The sequence below is a fragment of the Python bivittatus genome, unplaced genomic scaffold (genome assembly GCF_059951505.1).
Source record: "Python bivittatus isolate LINGU-HERP-01145 unplaced genomic scaffold, Pbiv_v1 ctg000610_np1212, whole genome shotgun sequence".
Classification (NCBI taxonomy): Eukaryota; Metazoa; Chordata; class Lepidosauria; order Squamata; family Pythonidae; genus Python; species Python bivittatus.
This window is the reverse complement of record NW_028277088.1, coordinates 40,002,109-40,023,249: the sequence shown is the minus strand read 5'-3', so window position 1 is coordinate 40,023,249 and position 21,141 is coordinate 40,002,109. Positions and strand designations below refer to the sequence as shown.

General features: G+C 35.3%; 1 protein-coding gene across 4 annotated transcripts in view; it reads right to left on the bottom strand.

Moving 5' to 3' along the window:
- Nucleotides 1-21,141, bottom strand: part of RBMS3 (RNA binding motif single stranded interacting protein 3) — a 609,805-nt gene that overhangs the window by 24,806 nt on the left and 563,858 nt on the right. For all 4 annotated transcript variants that reach the window (XM_088150839.1, XM_088150837.1, XM_088150836.1 and 1 more), the window contains one exon: nt 19,573-19,683. In XM_088150839.1, coding sequence (XP_088006965.1) covers nt 19,573-19,683 — 111 coding nt within the window. The remainder of the gene's footprint in view (nt 1-19,572; nt 19,684-21,141) is intronic.

Below are 21,141 nucleotides of genomic sequence, written 5' to 3'. Positions count from 1 at the left end.
GATATTTTGTTACCAAAATACTACATATAATTATTTATTTTCCCTTTGCAACCATATATACCACAAAATACTTGAAAATGAGAATGAGAATCTAAATAAATTGGGAAATATAGTCAATGAAATAATATAACTTAAGCTTCTAAAACATTTTTTAAAAAAGATACTTTTACTTTAAACATTTTTGTATTAAATCATAATCATAGGCTGATCATTATAGGCTACTGTCCATTTAATTATGTGGCCTTTCTTAGAGAAATAGAAAATTTGATTACTTAAAATCTTATATATTTAATTATGAAGAACACAGACTGATGGAAAAGCATCAGAGAAGGAAATTGTATACAGTGTAAACTTATATCTTGAACCTAGATTCTAATACTTACTGTGCTAGCTAGATTGTTTTATTGTTTGATAATATTTAGAGACCCTTCTTTCCTTCCTTCCACCCATCAGCAGTAGCCTTTTGAGCAGTGTGCAGTCATATTACAGTACAAGAAAATTCAAAATAAATTCATTATAGAATTAAAATATCTAAAACTACAGTATGGAAATATAGTATATATTGAATGAGCATAAACAACCAAAGTATTATACAAAGCAATAAGAATCATAAACATATATGGGAACATGAAGTATTAAAATCAGGCACAATTAATCCTACCTAATGAACACCCTACCTAACAAGCAAGAACTCATTCATAATTTTACAATATAATCTGAGAATCAGACCTATTCATCTGGTCCTTTATATCTTGTCTATATTACACTGTCGACTGAAGAATCATTTAACCTGACTGTGCTGGCCGATGTATGCCACCAAAACACAGTAGTGGCTGATATTTTAACTACATTATCTAACTCATAAAGACATACATATCTTGGTATATAACCCATCTATTCACTGCTTTTATGAATTAGGAGAAAAAGCACTAAAAGGTGTCAAATTGAGTTTGACTCCTAGTAAAAACATATTGTAGGGATATGGATATAGCTTTCTTGGCAACAATATAGAAGTGGCCTTCTTCCAAGCAGTTTTTCAACCTTGCTACAGTCAATCTAGAACTCAGGTATTTCCTGATTGTCTCCCGTTCTATTATTAACCTGGTCTGACCCTATTTAGCTTTTTCAAGATCAGAAAAGTAATTGCTAAAATTTTTGTTTTACTCACATTAATATAATAATGCATATCCATTTTTTAAAAATAACATTATTCTAGATTAAGGAAGAAAGAAACTTATGATGCAACAACATAAATAACTTTGGGCAGGTTAAAATAAAATTGAATATTAGAGATCAGTCAGGACACCCTTCCCCCCAATAAATATGTATTCAAGAGTGCTTATCTCCCCCTGCTGGTGTGTGGTAACTTATTAATTGCTGACAGCAAATAATAATAATAATAATAATAATAATAATAATAATAATAATAATTTGATATGAAATGCTGAAAATACTGCATAGCATTTGACACAAGCATTCCTCCACTGTTCTTCTCATTAGATTAGCAAACCCCATAATACTCAGGAATTCTCTCACCAGCAGGCTTTTTCACTCTACCTGATTGATGCTTCAATAGAAGTCAGCTGAATGTGATGGAACCTAGTCATCCCTCTGCTGATTATCCTGCAGTAGCCACTGACATGTCTGCTTTATATTATCATCCACCATTAGGGCGATGGTGAGGAGGAGGTTGAAATTGTTCTAAAGCAGCCTATTTCAGTTCAGTGATTAGGCTTTATCCAAAGTGAATGCACCCCTCCCCCCAGTGGACAGTTTGCAGCAATATCTGTATAACTGTACAAAGACTAACAAAAGTAGGCATCTGTAGAGAATAAGGAAGATGACTTTGATGGAGATATGAAGGAGCAGTTGCTTAGGCAAAAGGGCTGAAACATTTTTTAAGTCCAGAATAGCCAGATAACATTTGGAAGTGGCTCAGGCACAAGCCTCCCTAATTCACTGGGGTATGAGGAGGAGGAGGAGGAGGAGGAGGAGAAGGCACTGCACAATTAGACTTGCAAGATTTTGTTATTATATCCAGTCTCAATAAAAGTAGTTTTAGCCTTCCTGTGGAGTTGATTTCCTAGTCTGGTCTACCTAATGTGGCTGACATCATCATCTTCAGCAAGTAGCACTCTAGATTGCAGGATGATCAGCTGAATCACCCCCCCCCCCCAATTCTTTGAAGGTGCCACTGCAATGTTTTGCTACAAAAGCAACCTATTTACTAGAAAATAGTTTTAGCATAATTTGGTTCATTCAGAGAGTGCCAACAATTTCCAATTTATGCAGTTGATTGCATCAGCACCCTGCACTGTCCTCTGCAATCTGAAGACAAATGTCAGTGCTAGAAATTTTAATGCAAAGAAGCATTTAATGAAATCAGTGCCGGAGAAGGAATTCTATGGGAAAAGAATTAATCAAGTCTTGCCTCCTCACTGAAATTTCAGGGCACTGATTGTAAATAGTTTCAGACAGGATTAAAATAGACATACAACTACCAGAATGCTTCTGGTAAATGCTTAATAGAGAAATAAGGGTCCAATAGCTGTTCTGGTTAAAGTTTCAACCAGTTTACCAATATCTAAAGCAAAACAAGGTGGAACAAAATTTTAGGAGAACATAAAATCTATTATGACATAATGTGTTTTGTCCTTCTAAATATGGATGCTGATCTCACACAAGTCTCCTTAAGGACAACAAGAGAACAACTCTATGTCTGCGGGTTTCCCAGTGTTTAAAGAGAATTTTCTCCTAAGTAAGTTTGCAAGGGATTTGATCCTAAGGGGAGCAAGCAAACTGCCTGTCATGAATATATGATGAATTATAGCTGAAAATGTTTGCTCGCTATATACAAAGGGCTTCAATTCTTCCTTTTCTTTCAGCTGGAAATCCTTTAAGGTAAGAAGCCATGCCAACTGGCATGCTGCCATTTTTTTTAGTGAGCTCTTATTACAGGAGTCTATTTCTAATGGATTGGATATGGTGCTTTTTCCATTTTGCTAATGAGAAAAGCTAAAGGCCATTACTTTTTCTGATTAAGATCCCTGCGGGAAGAAATGTGATGTGTACATTACGAGGGCATACGTAAAGGAAATACACAGCTTGTCCAATCAATCAGATTAGAGGCTGACAAAGGAAAATATCAAACTCTCATCCTGTGAATAATGCTGAAGAAAAATGATGGGAGAGAACAGAAAAGGAAAATGTCTTTGAAAGGTGGGCATCAGTTAAAATCATATTGGTATGATGATCAACAACCAGGGCTACTATTGAGAGAAAAATGTAATTAAGAAAATGGAGATTTTCCAGGGGGAAGTAATGATTGCTATATTTCTAACAATAGTGAAACTTTTGATTCAGGATAAATATTCTGGTGGCTTATGCAAGATAGTCTATATAACAGAAGTTTGATCTGTGATATCATTGCTTCCCAGGGATTTGAAGAAAATGGGAGTTTAGGGCTTTCATGTGTGGAATTTGACTATAAAGTTTAAATTCTTGACTGAATGCTACTGGAGAGGGGTAATTTTCACTCTTCAACACCTTGAAACAAATAAAATATAATGAAAAATGGTTTGCAGTCTCCCTGTGTATCTGAACCTGCATAAAAAGTTCTGGATGAAAAATAAGATTCAATAGCCAACAGATCAATTAATCTTAGAAAACCATGCAGGCTGAAAGGACAGATAATTCAGCAAAACTTGTTCATCTACAACATTTATAACCTTAACCTCAATCACAAAACAAGAGGTTGGCGAAAGTGAAATATGGTTTTCAAATAGTGAAGGTCAGAGATCTACTATCAAAGTCAAAGAGCTCCACTGGCTTATTGGAGGTGGTGAAGTACAGGCTACCTCACTTAAAATGCCTACTTGTGTGTGTTGAAAGCCAGCCTACTAGCAAGGACCTTTCAATGTAAATTGTTGCCTCTTTCCCAGATAGCTTTTCTCAAAAGTGAATAGGAACAATTCTAACCTAAAGCCATCTAATGAAGCCTACAAGATCTGGGCTGCAAAAATTAGGATGACAGCAAAGTAATAAAAGGAACCCTAATATTTACTATCCTTTAGTGACTATACACATTTTTGCGGGTCTGGTACCCTAACAAAGCTGAATTGTGAAAAATTCAGGACAGAGAAAATAATGTTGTTCTTCATAAAATACATGGTAAATTAATGACACTGTGGTGACCTCCTCAATTATTTTAAAGCCATATTAAATACATTCATGTGAGAGAGATCATTTATGCTTACATGTCATGATGGGTAAATCATAACTCCAGACACAAAGGCAGCATGTTTCTGACTCTCAAATGATGAGGAACAACTACAGAAGATGGCGCTTGCATTTCTTTCCTGCTTCTCAGTTTCAGGTAAGTCTCTGGTTTCCCCCTCTACTTCCACAGTGAGAAGTACCTTAAGAACTGAGCTTTTCCAAATATATTTAAACAACGAGGGTGGCATAATACATTGTAATCCACATTATTTTCTATGCTATTATGCTATTCTATTACTTAGCATGATATATGTCTATGTAAGTGTTTTTCTCAGCCTTTGGATATACTTCTTAGCTCCAGTGTATTAAAGATCTGGCACTGGAATTGAATGAAAACCTCAAGTATCTTTATTTTGTATCATTCAACAATGAATTGAGAAATGCTGTTCTCCTGGATAAAAACTATTTTCAAACTAGGATAGCTATGAACTCATCCATCTGTCAATCAGTGCACTTTTTTTTTTCTTTCAAGAAAATAATGATATTTCCCCCCCAAATATTCCTATTACAAAGACCAGCTTTCACTATTCTATGCTTATCATGTCATATATGCCTAAACTACTATGTTGAACTACAAAAATCAATAACGCTAATATTTTAAAGGTATGGCAATAGGGTATTTTCAGAGATGAAAAAGAGACTCTGTAGTTCTCTCAATTATTGGCTGATTTCAGAAGGTGATGGATTTTGCCCCTGGAGGTGCGAGTCAGCCAACCCTTCCATTAGTAACATTCCCATTCCAGCCTTGAAAGGAATTATAATTGTACAAACTGAGACAGCAGCTGCTTATCACTCATTCAGGCCTCAGGACTGAAAGTTTGTGTTAACAGTAAAAGATCATGAGAAAGGAGGCTAGAAAATAAGACTTTTGAGAAACAGGAAAAAAACAATAAAGGTTGATGCTATACTTCATTAACTCTGAAGAAAAATAATCAACTTATTCTGTTCTATATACTAACACTGTTCACCAGTACCCTTCAGGAAAGCCAAGCACAGATCAGGATTGAGGTATGTCCTCCACTCAGTTCTGCCAATAACAACCTCTTCTCCCTCAAAATGTACTTTATCATTCATCTATAGGATACTGAAAATTTATGTCACAGAACAGTACATTTTTTTTATATTATACATTATCTGTAAGAAACATTAGTCAGAAATTCTATTACTCATTTTAGCCTATATATCCTTAGCTATCCATTTTCTAAATGTCTAACTGTAGAAAAGCTGTTTCTTCCATACCTATTTTAAATTTGCCACATGAACAGAATTACCTGCTTAGCCAGAATCAGTTACATGGGGCAAGGACAGAAAAGGGAGGGAATGCATCTAAAACAAAATGGAAGACTAAGAAAAATCAAGCCTCAGCTGGTCTTCCTTGCAACTATTCATTGGGGGGCAGAAGGGAAGAGACATCATAATACTTCAAACTCAATCAAACTTTTGAGATTTGTTGGTAGGGGTGGAAAGATGGGCTTCTGTTTTTTTTCCTGGGCAACTTTTATAAAAGTGGCATAAATCATCAAGGTGGCTTAGGCTAGAAAGCCTAAAAAAGACTAAATGCTATGCTTTTGTAGCAAATAATCCTCACATTTTTGGAAGAGGAATGAGTTATTTTGCCTTCCTTCCCCCATGGTTTTGTTCTTTTCATTTGTTTTAGTAATTAATGTGAAAATTGCACAATGGTATGCAGAATAGAGGATATCTCTTGGGAAGAAATTTGAAATATTTCAGGAAGATAGGTTCACATATCTTAACAGATGATTTAGCAGGCTTCATCTTCTCCAAAGAATCAATTTTCTTGCTAATTTCATCCGATTCTGTCAAGAATGTTAAAAGTTACTGACAATTTCCATTAAAAAAACCCTGAAGATTAAATGTGCTTAACACATCAAAATGGTGAATAAAGAAGTAAGTTTTAGTAGATGGGGCTTTCTGTTTTCTCCTGAAGTGTAACGGTATGTGGGAAAGATCTTGGGACACGGGGCAAAGAGATGCTGCCTAGGGAGTGGTCAGGTAAGAGACAGCAGCTGGATAGTGGGAGGGACAAGACGCTCATAAGGGACCCTTCCTAGTTTCTTGGGCTGTAAAAGAGACAGCGGAGTACTTTCAGACTTGCAAGATTCTGTTAATGTAGATTTATAATATAGTAGAATTAGTTTATCTGGTCATGTTTCCTGTCTGATCTATGTGGTAAAGCTGACATCAAGACAGTTGAGGAGAAGAACATCTGAGGAACAGATATGAATGGCTATTAATTAGCCCCATTTAGATGGTTGTTTTTAAACACTGGCTTGAAGCCCACACAGCATTCATTTCTAAATACACTTTATACTTCCTCATTTAATTCAATAAAAATCTGAACTTACTACACTGAGTCTTCCAGTTGTTTAAGTTGCATTTGGGCTGGTAATAACAAGAGGTTACAAAGATTGAAACTGCCATTTTGACTCTCAATAACAGTTGATCAATAAGGTATATCTGATAATGACAAAGGTTTGGGATAATAAAAAAACAAGCAGTGTAAAGTCTCAAGGGATTATGTTGTATATATTAGAACAGCACCAACAACCTTTTCATAAAAATTGTATGGGACTTGACTCATGTCATAAGCCACGAATGCACAAATCTGACCACAGATAAAGAACAGATCCAACAAATCTATTAGTCCACAGAGGGCTTTTGGTGACATTGTAAACCACCAGCAGCCACAGATGATCCCAACAAAATATTAGATAAATAAAACAAACTTGCTGTACTGCTTGAGATGTTATCAAATCTGGGGAAACAGGGAGAGCTAAAAATAAAATATAACACATTGTAACCTGAAATATTTGTTACTCTTCAGAGGAATAAGTGGTGACTGCATGAATTGGGGGAAAGCAGAGAGAGCATTATCCACCATCAAAGAAGGAGATACATATCTGGTTCATAACTGATTGATGAATCAACCAACCAGGGAAGTTCTGCTTTAAGTTTATCTGAAGAAGGTAGAATCATTTATATAAAGGTCAAGAAATTTCCTCAGAAAAAGTGGATATTTAAATAAACAGAATTTACCGAAGATTACAGATGATCAGACAAATTTTGAATGAGCTTATAACAATAAGGGAAGTGTGTGAAGCTATTAAAAAAATTGAAACAGGAAAGGCACTTGGTCCAGATGGGCTGCTGACTTCTTATTATAAATATTTTGAGGATGAGCTTTTACAACCTTTTCAACAAACAGTGAATATTATTTTACAGAATGGAAAGATTCATGATAGCTAGAAAGAGGCTAATACAACATTAGTACCAAAAGAGGCCCAAGTCTTGGCTTTAACAAGAAATTATTGACCAATATCTTTACTGAATAATGACTATAAGTTGTTTACCATGATTTTGGCTGAAAGGTTGAAAATAATTTTACAGGACTTTATTCATGAAGGTCAATGCGGGTTTTTACCTAAAAGACAATTAGGAGATAATATTAGGAATATTTTGGATATTCTGGAGTATTTGGAACAACACAATGAAAAACAAGCTGCATTAATCTTCTTAGATACAGAGAAGGCCTTTGACAATTTGAATTGGATTTTCTTGTTTAGAGTTCTGGAACATGAATGTTGGAAATAATGTTATTAAATGGGTAAGATCGATTTATACTTCACAGAAAGCACAAATAATTGTTAATGGAGAACTAACAAAACCTTGTGTGATTCAAAAAGGGACAAGACAAGAATGCCTGCTATCTCCACTCTTGTTCATTTTAGTTCCGGAGGTACTGAATAGAGACATAAGACAAGATTAGAGAATCGTGAGAGTTAAGATTAAAAAAGAAACTTATAAGTTAAGGGCATTTGTGGATGGCCTGGTGTTAGTTTTGGAAGACCCGCTTGAGGGAGTTGAAACATTAATGGGAAAATTAAAGAACTTTGTTATGCTAGCAGGTTTTAAGATTAACAGTCAGAAGACAAAGATATTAACAAAAAATATGAAATTAGAAGATCAAATAGAACTGATGGAGAAAACTGGTTTTAAGATTGAGGAAGAAGTTAAATACTTGGGTATTATTATGACAAATGTGAATTGTATGTTATTTCAAAATAACTATATTCGGATACGGAATGAAATTAAGAAGGACATGTTAAGATGAGAGAAATTAAAACTGTCACTATTAGGGAAAATTTCTGTGATAAAAACAAATGTTTTGTCTAGAATGTTTTTGTTTCAGACAATACCTGTTTTGACAACTGATGTACCATTCAAACAATGGCAAAAAGATATATCTAAATTTGTATGGCAAGGGAAAAAAACCTTGAGTTAAATATAAAGTGTTACAAGATGCAAAGGAAAGAGGAGGACTGGGTTTACTGGATTTGAAATTGTATTTTGTATTTTGTTGTTTGGTTTGGATGAAAGAATGGGTGTTGCTGAGAAACAAGAGACTTTTAGAGCTAGAAGACCATGACCTGAGGTTTGAATGACATGGATACTTATGGTAAGATAAAGTTAAAATTAATGTGGATGTTAAAAATTATTTTGTTAGACATGCCATATTGAGAATATGGAATAGATATATAGCCAGGCTGTGCCTGAAAACACCTCTGTGGTTCTCATCACAAGAAGCATTCCATAAAAGAGAAATAGCAGGCAAAGACAATTGGTTAACATACCAAGAATTATTGGGAAATCATCAAAGGGAATATAAAATCAAGAGAGCAACTAATGGTAGGAGGATAGAGTTGTCAATGGTTTTCCCATTTACAGTTATCAGAAAGATTAAAATGAACAAAAAGACTTATGATATGGAGCAAAGTAAGACAGAATTTGAAATACAATTTTGCACTGATGATGAACATGTAATTGCTAAAATATATAAACTTTTGTTGAAATTTGAAACAGAGGAAGAAAAGGTTGAAGAATGTATGATTAAGTGGGACAATATCTACATTTATTAGTGACTGGAAACCTCTTTTGGACTTTTTGTGTAAAAATGAAAAAAATTAACTTGTGATTTATGGTTTTGATGATTTGACACGATAGATTATAGAAAGAGAGTCATGATGTAACTTTAGAGAGAGAGATTAAAATATAACTGTACTTACAACTGCTGTGAAGAATATCAGAAGCCACTAATTTATATCTTTATATTTTTCGTTATATCTTTCTCTTCTTTTTCTACTTCTACTTTTTTTCTTATTGTACTTTTAGCTTTTTCTGTTATTTCTTTCTTTTTCATTTTCCCTGTTCTATTTTTGTTTGCATTAGTTCTTATTATTGCTGTAAAAATTTTCAGTAAAATTATATATAAAAAGATAAAAGAGTAGAATCATTTAAATTTGAGCAAAGCTGAGGCAATCCACTTGGGTGCTGTAGAGGAGAGAAGAAATAGCCCTGAAGGACAGGAGGAAGAACTGCTACCAAGGCAATGGTCAGATAAAAGGGACCTGAGCCTGGATCAAAAAAACAACAACAAAAAAACCTTGAGAAAATGTCTCAGACAAGCCCCTCCCAAGTTCATAAGATAAAGGGAGAAAGGGCGAAGTACATTCAGACTTGCTAGATTCTGTTACTATAGCTATTATAGTAAACATAGCACTGACCTACCAAGTATGGTTTCTTAGTCTGGTCTAACTTGTAGGGCTGACAGGTGCTTTACTTCATGCATCAGAAGCAAAATAATTTCCCCCAAAAGTTTTCTTTACTTTACGGCAAGTAACCTTAAAGGAATGTATGGAAGACATTGAACCTTCAGAGACACAGCCAAAGTAGGGCTGATGTTTGGATCTGGTAAGTAAAAATACAAAACTTTCTGGAGTTCTCCTATGGGATGATTCAATTCATCTTTGCCCAGTTTTGCAGACAGAGCTTTGCACAGCGTGTGATTGTGTATATCCAACATCACAAGTACTGCTGCTTTTTCATTTTTCCATCAGCTTTGTGGAACTATACTTGGACCTTTATTGCTGAATATATTGTGACTGGTAAGCAGATGATCTATGTATGTATTCCTCTTTCTCTTACCTACATGGGTTCACTCAATGAATTACTTTTATGGTATTATATCCATACTATGTGTGTGAATGATAGAAGAGATGGGAACTGAAATGCAGCCATTTACAGTAATGATATGCTGGCTGCAGATTATAGAAGCTGAAATCTGACATATCTGGAGGACAACAGGTTGAGAAAAGCTGTTCTTGAGCTTCTGCCTCCCTGTGAAAGATTTAGTAAGTCTGTGATTAAAAAGCAGATGCACAAGTGTCTCCCTCTTTCATTTTCTGTCATATATTTCTGAAAAATACACGCGTGCACTTCCCACACATTTCCATTCTGAATGAAATCTTTGCAGCAGAAAGTAAGACTATAACTTATTTACCCATCTGCTTTCCTTATCTTGTTGAAACGTTGGAAAGAACCCTTAGAAACACTTCAGTCTGCTAAAGTGCAGTATCTAGCAGAGTAAATATCTATAAGAGAAACTGCAAATCACGTTTTTTACAAATGTAAGGTGCCAAAATCTCTTATAGTTCAATATGAAATCTAGCGGCTACTCATATCAGCCATCAGTACTTATTTGTTTAAAAAGAAGTGCCAACAGCATATGAAAGGTAAAAGATATGCTTGTCTACAAATATCCAATTCTTCAAATTCAGAAGGATGTGAAACCAGCTTGGAGAATGATACTGAATTGTGCTACAGATTATACATAAAATTACATTTAAAATAACATGTAAGAAATAGCACATCTATCTGTCACTGAAAGTGAGAAAAAAAGAGGAGGGAAAGAACCCCTTTCTTTCTTTATTCAGTTTATATGGCCGACCATCTCACAGTGGTGACTCTGGGTGGCTAACAACAGTTAAAACAACAACAACAATAAAATAAAATATATAACTAGCAGTCAAGGTAAAAAAACAAGCAAACCAGTTGAACCATGATTAACATAATCAACTCATGGGCTCTAACTGACAATCCAACCCCCATGCCCGGGCACACAGCCATGCCTTCCAAACCTTGTGAAAGGCTGGCAGGGTTGGGGCCAATCTAATCTCTGGGGAGAATGACATTCCAAAGAACAGGTGTCATGGCAGAAAAGGCTTGCAAAGTTAGATAAAATATTTATTTGGACTAATTTATAATATTGTTAAAAAATAAATAAGTTTTTAAATTCTGGGGAACTTCCAGAAAAATGTAACTGGGTTCAGAAGATTTCAATAACTTTAGGCTAATGGCTAATGTACTCTTGCTGAGATGTTTGAAAGCACATCAAGATTAAGTTAATTGGCCAATTCTATGTATCCCCTTTTTGGTGGTACAGAATGCTCTCTGTTCTTTCTCCCAATTCACACAATCACCACTTATTCCTCTGTAAAATAACAACTATTTGAAGCTACAATTGGACAAAATATTTTTTTATGGGCCTAACAGTTTCCCCTTTGCTTTATTTCCAGGCTTTTTACTATTTTTGATTTCTGATCTTACAGTGAGACTCACAAGTAATATGAGATATTTACTGGTTATGCAATTTGCAAACATCAAGAAGTGGAATATCCATGTTAACATTGTAAATACATTTTTATAGTCTAGAATCAATGGGCTTCTTTATTTACTAAAATGGTGCTATGGTGACATCATTTCAGAACAGGGCCAGTGAGCAGCAGAACTTCCATCTCTTCCAACAGATGGTGGAATTACTGTGGGGAAGATGCGAACAGGCAAAAAAGAAGCAGTTATTTCAAATTCTCACTTGAAATATAAGTGACAGCATACTGTCAATAAAGTTTCCTTCAAGAGTAAATCTCACAAAGGAGAAAATATTATACAGCAACTGAAGTCTTTTGTTTAGATACCAGAGAAGTGATCTTGATAGTTCAAAAATGCCATTACTGAAGTGAAAGAATCTAAGTTACAGAAACCAAGCACAGTGATCAGCTATTTGGTTTTATTTTTCAAAAGAGTGTGCATATTGTATCTAATATACACTATCCATCACAGCTTTTATTAAACCACAAAAGCAGTCACATCAATGGTGGCTTAAGATGCATTATGAGTGACATTCTGATGGTTGAGCAATTTCAGGATCCATTTATTATTAAACATAGGCTAATACCTCTCCCCCCCACACACAATTCCTTTTCTTCTTTTTTTAAAAAATTGATTACAAAAAGAAGAAAAAAACAGAAAAGTGGTTTAACAGAAAAGTGAAAAAAATACAACAAAGAAAAAAGTGTTAGTATATCATTATAACAAACGATTTCAATTCTATATATACTTATCTAATACAAATATTATTCAACTACATGTATATTTCTAATAGATTTATGTGACTATCATTTTTTTTTAACCTACTGTTATACTATTTGTATAAATGAGTCCCATATTTCATTATACTTGTCCATACAAAGTCTACATCTATAGGCAATCCCCTCATAAGTGGCAAGCACAATCAGGTCTTCAATCCATTGAATAAATGGGGCCATACATTTATCTTTCCAATGCTGCAATATCAGTATTTTGGTCATAGTAAGGGCACGGAGAATCCATTTATGTTGTTCAGATGTCCTTCTTTTCTTCTTTAAAGGGAATGAGATACCACTATTGACTTGTCTAGCTAGAAAAAACTTAAACTTTTGATCAATAGAAAAATACTTGTGACAATCTAGTTTTGGGGGGCTAAATATATCCTAAGAAATGCCTATTTGCAAAAAGTTTCAGTAAATCTTTGGATAAATATTGACCTCTAATATCATGTGGAGTTATATTAAGGTACATGACTAAAATTACAAAAAATAGAGAAATCTTGTGGTTGCTATTTTAACATTCTATTCTTTATCTCAAGAAATGGAAAGAACATGTTCCAGTATAAATTCCAGTATAAATTAAGAATGTAAACAATGTATTTGTAGAGAACAATGTTACAAATAAAAAGTTAGAAATAACATCATGCAATCATGACTTTTTAGAAGCTTGTCCTTTGCAGATACTGTAAAGTAAATGAAAATACAGCTCAGTGAAGAGAGCTTTTTTTAAAAAATGTAAAAGATCCTGGGTTGAAGCCTAGTTTCTCTCTCTCTCTCTGAAATCCTGCCATTCAAATTGACGTTACTGAGTTAGATGGACCACAGTTCTGACTCGTTAGAAGAAAACCTACAATATCCTAAAACATCAAAACTGCCCATGGAAAAGGATGATGATAGTGCTGCATTTTGGAGAACTGTCATGTCTGTCTTTGCTTTGTCGTTCCGAAGTGATCTTCAAGATTTTGGACCATCATTATACAATTGCAGAAGTTGAGAATCAGATAGCCTCTATATTTACCTGGATTTTATCATTTTAACCACTGTAGTTGCCTAGCAACCATAATATCCTTACTCCAAACAGTTCACCCATTTTTGCTGCAGCTGGCTAAAAAAGGGTGAAAAGTAAAAACGGTGAAAGCAAACTGCAGTTTCGGAAAAAGTATTCCATGTTCCACCACACAGATTGCACCTTACGATATAATTGGGCTTCTTAGAACAACAAAAAAGTATGAATATACAAAACTTCCCTGTTCTTTAAGATGGTCTGATAATGTGGTACTTTTATTAGCACTGATAACACAATGCTATAAAATAGCCTGTATGAACTCATACAGCGAATTCTCCATTTGCACATTTCATCTTCTTGAAGATTTTTATATGCATCGCAGAGAATTTCATCTGTGCCACAGCTGAAATTCACCATTTAAAGTTAATTGAATTATCAAATTAAATCTGTATTTTAGATAATCAGAGTACTGAATTACATCAGAAGCTTACCCCAATGTTTGTTACTTCAGTCCAAACTATGCTGCTGACTAAAATCTGAGGAGGGCACTTTTGGCTGAAACATATGCTATGCTGATTAACAAAGCAAGTGAAGATATGAAAGCTTTTTAATAAAAACACTTTGCATACTGCAAGCTTTTAAATTAATCTGGGACAGAACAATGCTGCAGATACTAATGACACAGAACAGTTCATTACTTTCTAGCTTGTCTGCAGAAAACAGCTTGTTGAAAGGTAGCCAATGAACCTTTATAGCACCCGCTTGTAGATTTTTAAAGGGCAACATTAGAAGTATGAACACAGTGGAAATATATTGTTCATATGTGGCATACCCCCTAAAATGTAATCCCTGTAAACCAACTACACTCGTAATACTTTCTACTGGAATCATATGGATTGCAAAGATTCCCCTCTGCAAAGGAGAGCAGAATTTTTATGAATTATATCAAAACTGGTTGAAATTAATTAATCCCAGGCCACTGATGCAGACTAGAACCTGCTGAGAAAAGAATCATGGGGAATGGCTCACACAGCTTCTTGCAGACATATTAAGAGAGAATGCCTTTTTATTTTGTAAGTTCCCACTAGATTGAAATCCTGAACATTATGCCTGAAGTCCGTAGCCAGTAATAAAAAAGGACCATAAAACTCCCTTGGAGTTTTGATTATTTTAAGACATTGGGACTTATTTCACAGCTTTTATTGGACAGCAGGTCTCAGTCTAGCCTGCCGATTAAGTTCATTGGCAGGGAAAGAAAGGACCATGAGTTTAAACACATTCTTCAAAGGCTTTTTGGGTTGTGGTGGGAGAAGGGATGGCATACACTGAAATACAATGACAGCAACCTGGAAGTTTCAATATAAAGTATTTGTGCAAGCATTCATTGTTAGAAGGAGATCAGCTTTTTATATTAATTTAAAACAGCTAGCAAAAACAAGGAAAATAAAAGCTACATTTTAGTTAAAATGTGGTATTAGATAGCAACTCACCAACATTTAACAAATCAAAAAAGCTAGCCTTAAAACAATACCACCACCACTAAAGTGGCCACCAAATCTACACAGCAGGGGTCCTCAAACTTTTTAAACAGGGGGCCAGTTCACGGTCCCTCAGAATGTTGGGGGGCGGGACTATAGTTTGAAAAAAACATGAGGAGAGGAGGAGAGCCGCCGGACCCGGCATATCTGTCATGTAGAATAGTCCGGCTCTGCAATCTCCCTCCTCGTGCATCGCCTGCAGCTCCCGACACAGCCCCGACACTTCCGCTTCTGACAGACAGCAGTAGCGGCCAATCAGGCGGGCGGGCCAGATAAATGACCCTGGCGGGCCGTATCTGGCCCGCGGGCCATATTTTGAGAACCCCTGCTATACAGCATCAAACCAAAAGCCTAGTTGGGACTAAACTGACAGAGAAAGTCTAATCTTTCAGGTCAGGAAATTCTATCTATAGTAAAGGTCTTCAATCCACGGTCCCTAAAAATAAATCTGGAAGTTTAATTCAGAAACACTCTCAGACAAAGATTTTCAGTATAACCCAACATAAGTAGACTTTGGCTAACAGACCAGGAAATTCCTGGAAAATGTGAACAATCATAACGTACTCCAGAAAAGGTCACAACTCAGTACAAGAAGAGCTAATGTTAATTCAGTACATGTAAAATGTAATTGAAACATTTTAGTCTACTGGGGAATCTTCTTTCTTTTAATACAGCTTTCTAGGATACCTGGGAGAGAACTATGAAAATTACCAACAACAGTGACTTCTAAAAACTAAAAAGGGAATATAATAAATACTTTTTGCAAAAAAAAAAAAAAAAAAGAGTAATGTTTCATAGTTCAAATGTAATGTAGCAAAAGTGAATTACAATAGTAGAAAAGGCAAGGAAAACAAAGACAGCTGAAATTATGCCACCTGAGGACATGGACAAATTGAATATATTCAGATGAATGAAACAGAGCTTGTTTAAACAAGGTCAACCACTTGAAGTTGATTTGCAATTAATCCTTACTAAGAACAAAGTTCACATAAGTATATGTAGGGAGGAGTAGACTAAGGTTCAACCCAAGTCTGTATGATTGTGGGGGTTTGGACCCCCACATCCTGGAAATGTTTAGTATAACTTCAGTGTGACAGCTTATACCAGGTCACCTTGGATAAAGAAGCTGGAGCTATTTATTTAAAAGGTTAGTCCTGGGGAAATGGGAAAGTGGGGGGACATCACTCTTAACTTGCTGCTTAATTACCTGCCTTAGGTAATTAACTTACCTACAAAGTTAACTTGCTACTGCTTAGAACCATAACTTACTGGTGTCGGAAACCCAACATCAACAACAATCCTTTTTGCTGTTGGAGTGGAACTTTTAAAGAAGTATATATGTCAGTGACCAAAAGAGTTCAGAGTACACATTTTCAGTCCCCCCCACTCATTTTTTTCAGGGTAGATTTTTCAAAAAGAAGAGTAGATATTTTAAATATTCCAGACACTGATGTCATCTGTTTTATTTTTAATGTTCCAAGGAAGCCTTTGGAAAGCTGTACTGATATTGCTCAGCATTTCCTGCTGAATTTCAGTACTGCAAACTTAGAAGCCTCTGAGAGGAGGTGCAATAGGATTTCAGGGTGGCATAAATCTGTGGGCCTTGGATGACCACTCTAGCTATATTAAAAAAAGCTTTCAGTGTCCAGGCTTCAAATGGGATGCATTTGTTACCAAAAGACACATCACATTACACTTAGCGTTTCTTAAGATCGAATCAAGGGCACAAGGACAGGAATTCAAATGGCAAAGTACAACCCCTTATGGCAACTTGAAAATCCAGCCTACCCCAGCACTGGAACTTCAGTCATTGATTTTTTTTTTTTAAATCAAGATATGTATGGAATTTCCAGAGAAACTATGCTACTTCTCTTCAAAATAATAATAATAATAATAATCCTCCTCCTCCTCCTCCTCCTCCTCCTCCTCCTCCTCCTCCTCGGTTACCTGAAAATTTTTGGATATTCTTTGGTTACTCCTAACTAGCTTTAAAATTCTTCCTTCGGGAAAATTTGGTAGCAGGTTGGGCCCATGAGACACTCAGGTTTATCTGAGATACATGACAGCAGTGATACAAGAATTTTTGCACATTGCTAAAGATCTGGCCTTGGGTTCAAATTTTTTTTGTTTTGTTTTTTTGCTGTTTGGTCTTTTTGGTTCTGTTTTCTGGTCAGTTATCTTTTTTTTCTTGATAATATTTTGTTCCCTTTCAATTTTTTAATTATAAGCTTCCCAGAATCACTGTGTAGTCAGGCAGCCTCAAAATGTAAGTATGTAAGTAAGTAAGTAAATAAATAAATAAATAAAGCTACTATGCTGGGTTATCCATGGACCTTATTTTAGGCAGTACTCAGAACTAGCATGAAAAGAATAACAGGAAACCTTTGGTCCATTTGCCAAAGGTGATAATGAAAATGAAAATGCTTTAGCTCTGAAGACAATCTAAGGCTTTTAATCACATTACATGAGCAGTGCCCATGAGGGAAAATGTGTCCATACGTTAAAAACTAAGTTAAAAGTGGTCACAAGACAGAGAGATAATCCAATTAGATGATGATGCCTGTGGAATAGGTTTTTTTTTTTAAAAGCTCCTCCCCATTGATACAATTTGCCCCACAGGAAAATAACTCCATCATAAATTTCCTGTCATCCTTTTCTGGTACAGCCAACAAAAATGTAGTGTTGTTAATCAATACCATTCTATGATTTGGCAATTTCTAAGGAATAGCAAACTCTCTGATTAATCAGCTCTCTGGCTTCCAGCATATGTCAGTATAAATGCTTACTTGTCATTTATTGTCTTGTGAGTCTATAAACTAACTATGTAAAAAGGACAAGAAAAAGAGAAGAAATGGTCACTGGACAGGCCTGTTGCCTACATTTGCTGACAGGAAGCAGCTGAAGAAAATCTAATTCTACCATAGCTACTGACAGCATTTAAACCAATTTAGTACTTCCCTCACATATCATATCAACTTAGTCCTTCTACAGTAGCCACATCACAGATACAAACACTCTGGAGCTAGAATTTAATGCCATCATTGAAGTTCACGCAATAACATGCAGCGTGCAACAAATACTAAATCAACTGCACGCTCTTGGAGTCCAGTATGCTATGACACAAACGACTTCTGAAAAAGAAGCAAATTATATGATTGTATATATTCTGTATGGATGATGAAGCAGAGATTTTATAGATGGCATGGTAGGAGGAAAGCCATGTTAGTCTCTGGTGATAAAAAATCTGGAGTGTGGTAGTATCTTTTTGATGAGTTCGTTAAAAGGCATAAGCTTTCATGAGCTGCAACTCACTTCATCAGATACTGAGTGACTACACTGATGTAAGTTTTAAATTGGGGTGAGGCGAGGGGGAGACAGGTTGGTTACAAAGATGCAAGTTAAATGTGAAACAGATTACAAGCCCTTATCAATTCATAACTGTAATGTGTTAAAAAACCATTGTATTTTTTGAGGCATTCTGAGATTGCCTGAAACCCTCTGACGTACAGAAGTTCAGCAATTCCACTTTTTCCAAAACAGGTATTCTGAGGTCTTTCATAGACTGTCCTTACTTTGTCCTTGTTTTGAGTTCTGATCTCAAACTTGGAATCATAACTTGTAGCAAAAATAAGGATGGTATGAATAAGGACTTTTGTAGCTATGGATTTCAATCATGTCCCAGAAGTGTTATTTCTATGTATAACTATTTTTATAGTCAGAATGAATATAACACTATCTTTGATAATGTAATATTGAAAACTATCCAAGTATTATGAGGATACCTGCAAATTTCACATGGAACACAATGGCAATTTGGGATGATTTTGAGTATGAAAACAGCACAAGTGATCCAAAGAAAAATACTACTATTACTATGTTTGGTAAACCATGGTGTTCCTAATCTGTACATTTCCAATCCTGCATCAAGAACCACTTTTATACAGTCTCTGCATTTTGTTGTTAACTTTTAATTTGAAATAAATTGAAACTGATATAAAAAGAGAAACAAATTACACAGTTTATTAGCTATGGAAATGTTCAAATAATAAAGACAGAAATGGAAATATACTGATGAATAGAAAATGATCTAGAGCAGCCTTTCTCAACCTTTTTTCTATGGAGGGATCCTTGAAATAATTTTCAGGTCTCAGGGATCCCCTGCATCTCACAAAATACAAAAAATTCACAGTACAATTCATTTTGAAACTACACAACCCACATTTTACCATGTTTAAAACAGCACAGTGGCAGGCTTTGTCAAAATTCCCATCACTTTAAGTGCCACCACTGCCTGGCATGCAAACTTAAAAAAAAGATGTTTATTTTTAATCAGAATCATGGAACTCCTAGCAACCTCTTGCAAAAGCCTAGATCTGTGCAGAACCCCAGTTGGGAAAGGCTGCTAGAGTCTAGAAAGTGAGAAAGCACTATTTAAAAAGTGAAGCTGAAGCACATTCTCTAAACTTACTGTTCCTGTTGTGCCCAAGGAAAGATGACTCATCTGTTGTGTCAAGGGGCCCATCATACTTGCTGGCTGCATGGACATTGTGTGATCCATTGTTGGCGTTAACACAGCACCCTATAAATACACACAGATTCCATCACAATGTTCAGTTCAATTACATCTTTAGAATAATTAATGAACATCCCAGGATAACATTTCACACAGAAATTACATTTGATTCATATCAATCAACTTAAAATAAAACTGTACCTATCATTTCAGCTGGCAGATTTTGGGGCATCACCAATTACTCCATAAACCCTATTGACTTTTTGGGCAAGCAACATTATACAAAGTACAGAAAAAGAGTAAGAAAAAATTAGCCAAAGAAATCAGGGCATGAAATTAGGGTGATTAGAACTTTGATTTTGGAAAGTTACAAATGGACTAAGGGTCCAGATGTATTTGAAATAAGATTTTGGAATTAATTATAAGAATCCTTCCCATAGGAAAATACTTTTGTTTTGAATTCTCTTTAAAAAAAACGTGATGGGATGAGACTTGGAAGGTTTATTAAAAAGGTTTATTAGGTAAAACATGAATACCAAACATATGTCAATTTATAACCACAACTGATTTTCATGAGGGTCTTGTTTTCCTCAAATCTTGTAATCTTAGCTTCAATTACTCCTTCATCTCTACCACATTTGTTAGAAATCAGCTATGCACCAAAGGAACATAAAATAGCTATATTCACTACTCTACTATGCCATTCTTCAAGGCTTCTACAAAGCCCCATATCCTGTTAATGGCATTCCAGTATTAGGAAAGGTATGTGTAGGTTCTCAATGAGACCCTGATCAGGTATGCTTGCTCCCTCCCACTTCCTGCCAAAATAAAATGTATTGATGATCCTGCCATCATCAATTACTGACTGAACTGCTTTATAAAATAAAATGTGACTGAACTGCTTTATAAAATAATACAAAGTGTAACTTAGAAAAATTGAAATTAGAACAACCTGTCTCCAGACAAAGCATTCTTCCTATTATGTGCCTGAAGGCTAAGGTAAACTTGTTGACTCTATACACAGAGACTTTCCATAAGCATTTTCTCCTTCCTTCTAAGAGACATCACTCTTAAAAAATGTCATAATATATATCCTTGTTTCTCATCTTTTATGGAAAAAAATGGGAGGGGATGAGTAGCAGAGACACTTATTCACTCTAATTGCCACTCTAATTGCCACTGTTCTGTGCAGCAGTTGTATGTAAAGGTCTGGATAATTCCAGGAAATATGTAATGGTTAGGAATGGCAGAAACAATCCCATGGACAGAGAAATCTCTCACTTTCCTTAGATTCAGGTTGTAAAAAAAGAATTGTTGAAAACCTGGTCTGATCACAGAAATGGCAGACTGATGAGTACAGCAGAGCATAAATTCTGGACACAGTGCATCAAGGACAGGCAATAGCCAAGGGTGCTGTGAATATTATAAACTGAAGCCACTGAAATGGTGGTAAATTTGAAATAACTTCACCATCACTACTGATGCTCCTATATTTTCTTTTGCACATGCTTTTAATTATGCCAG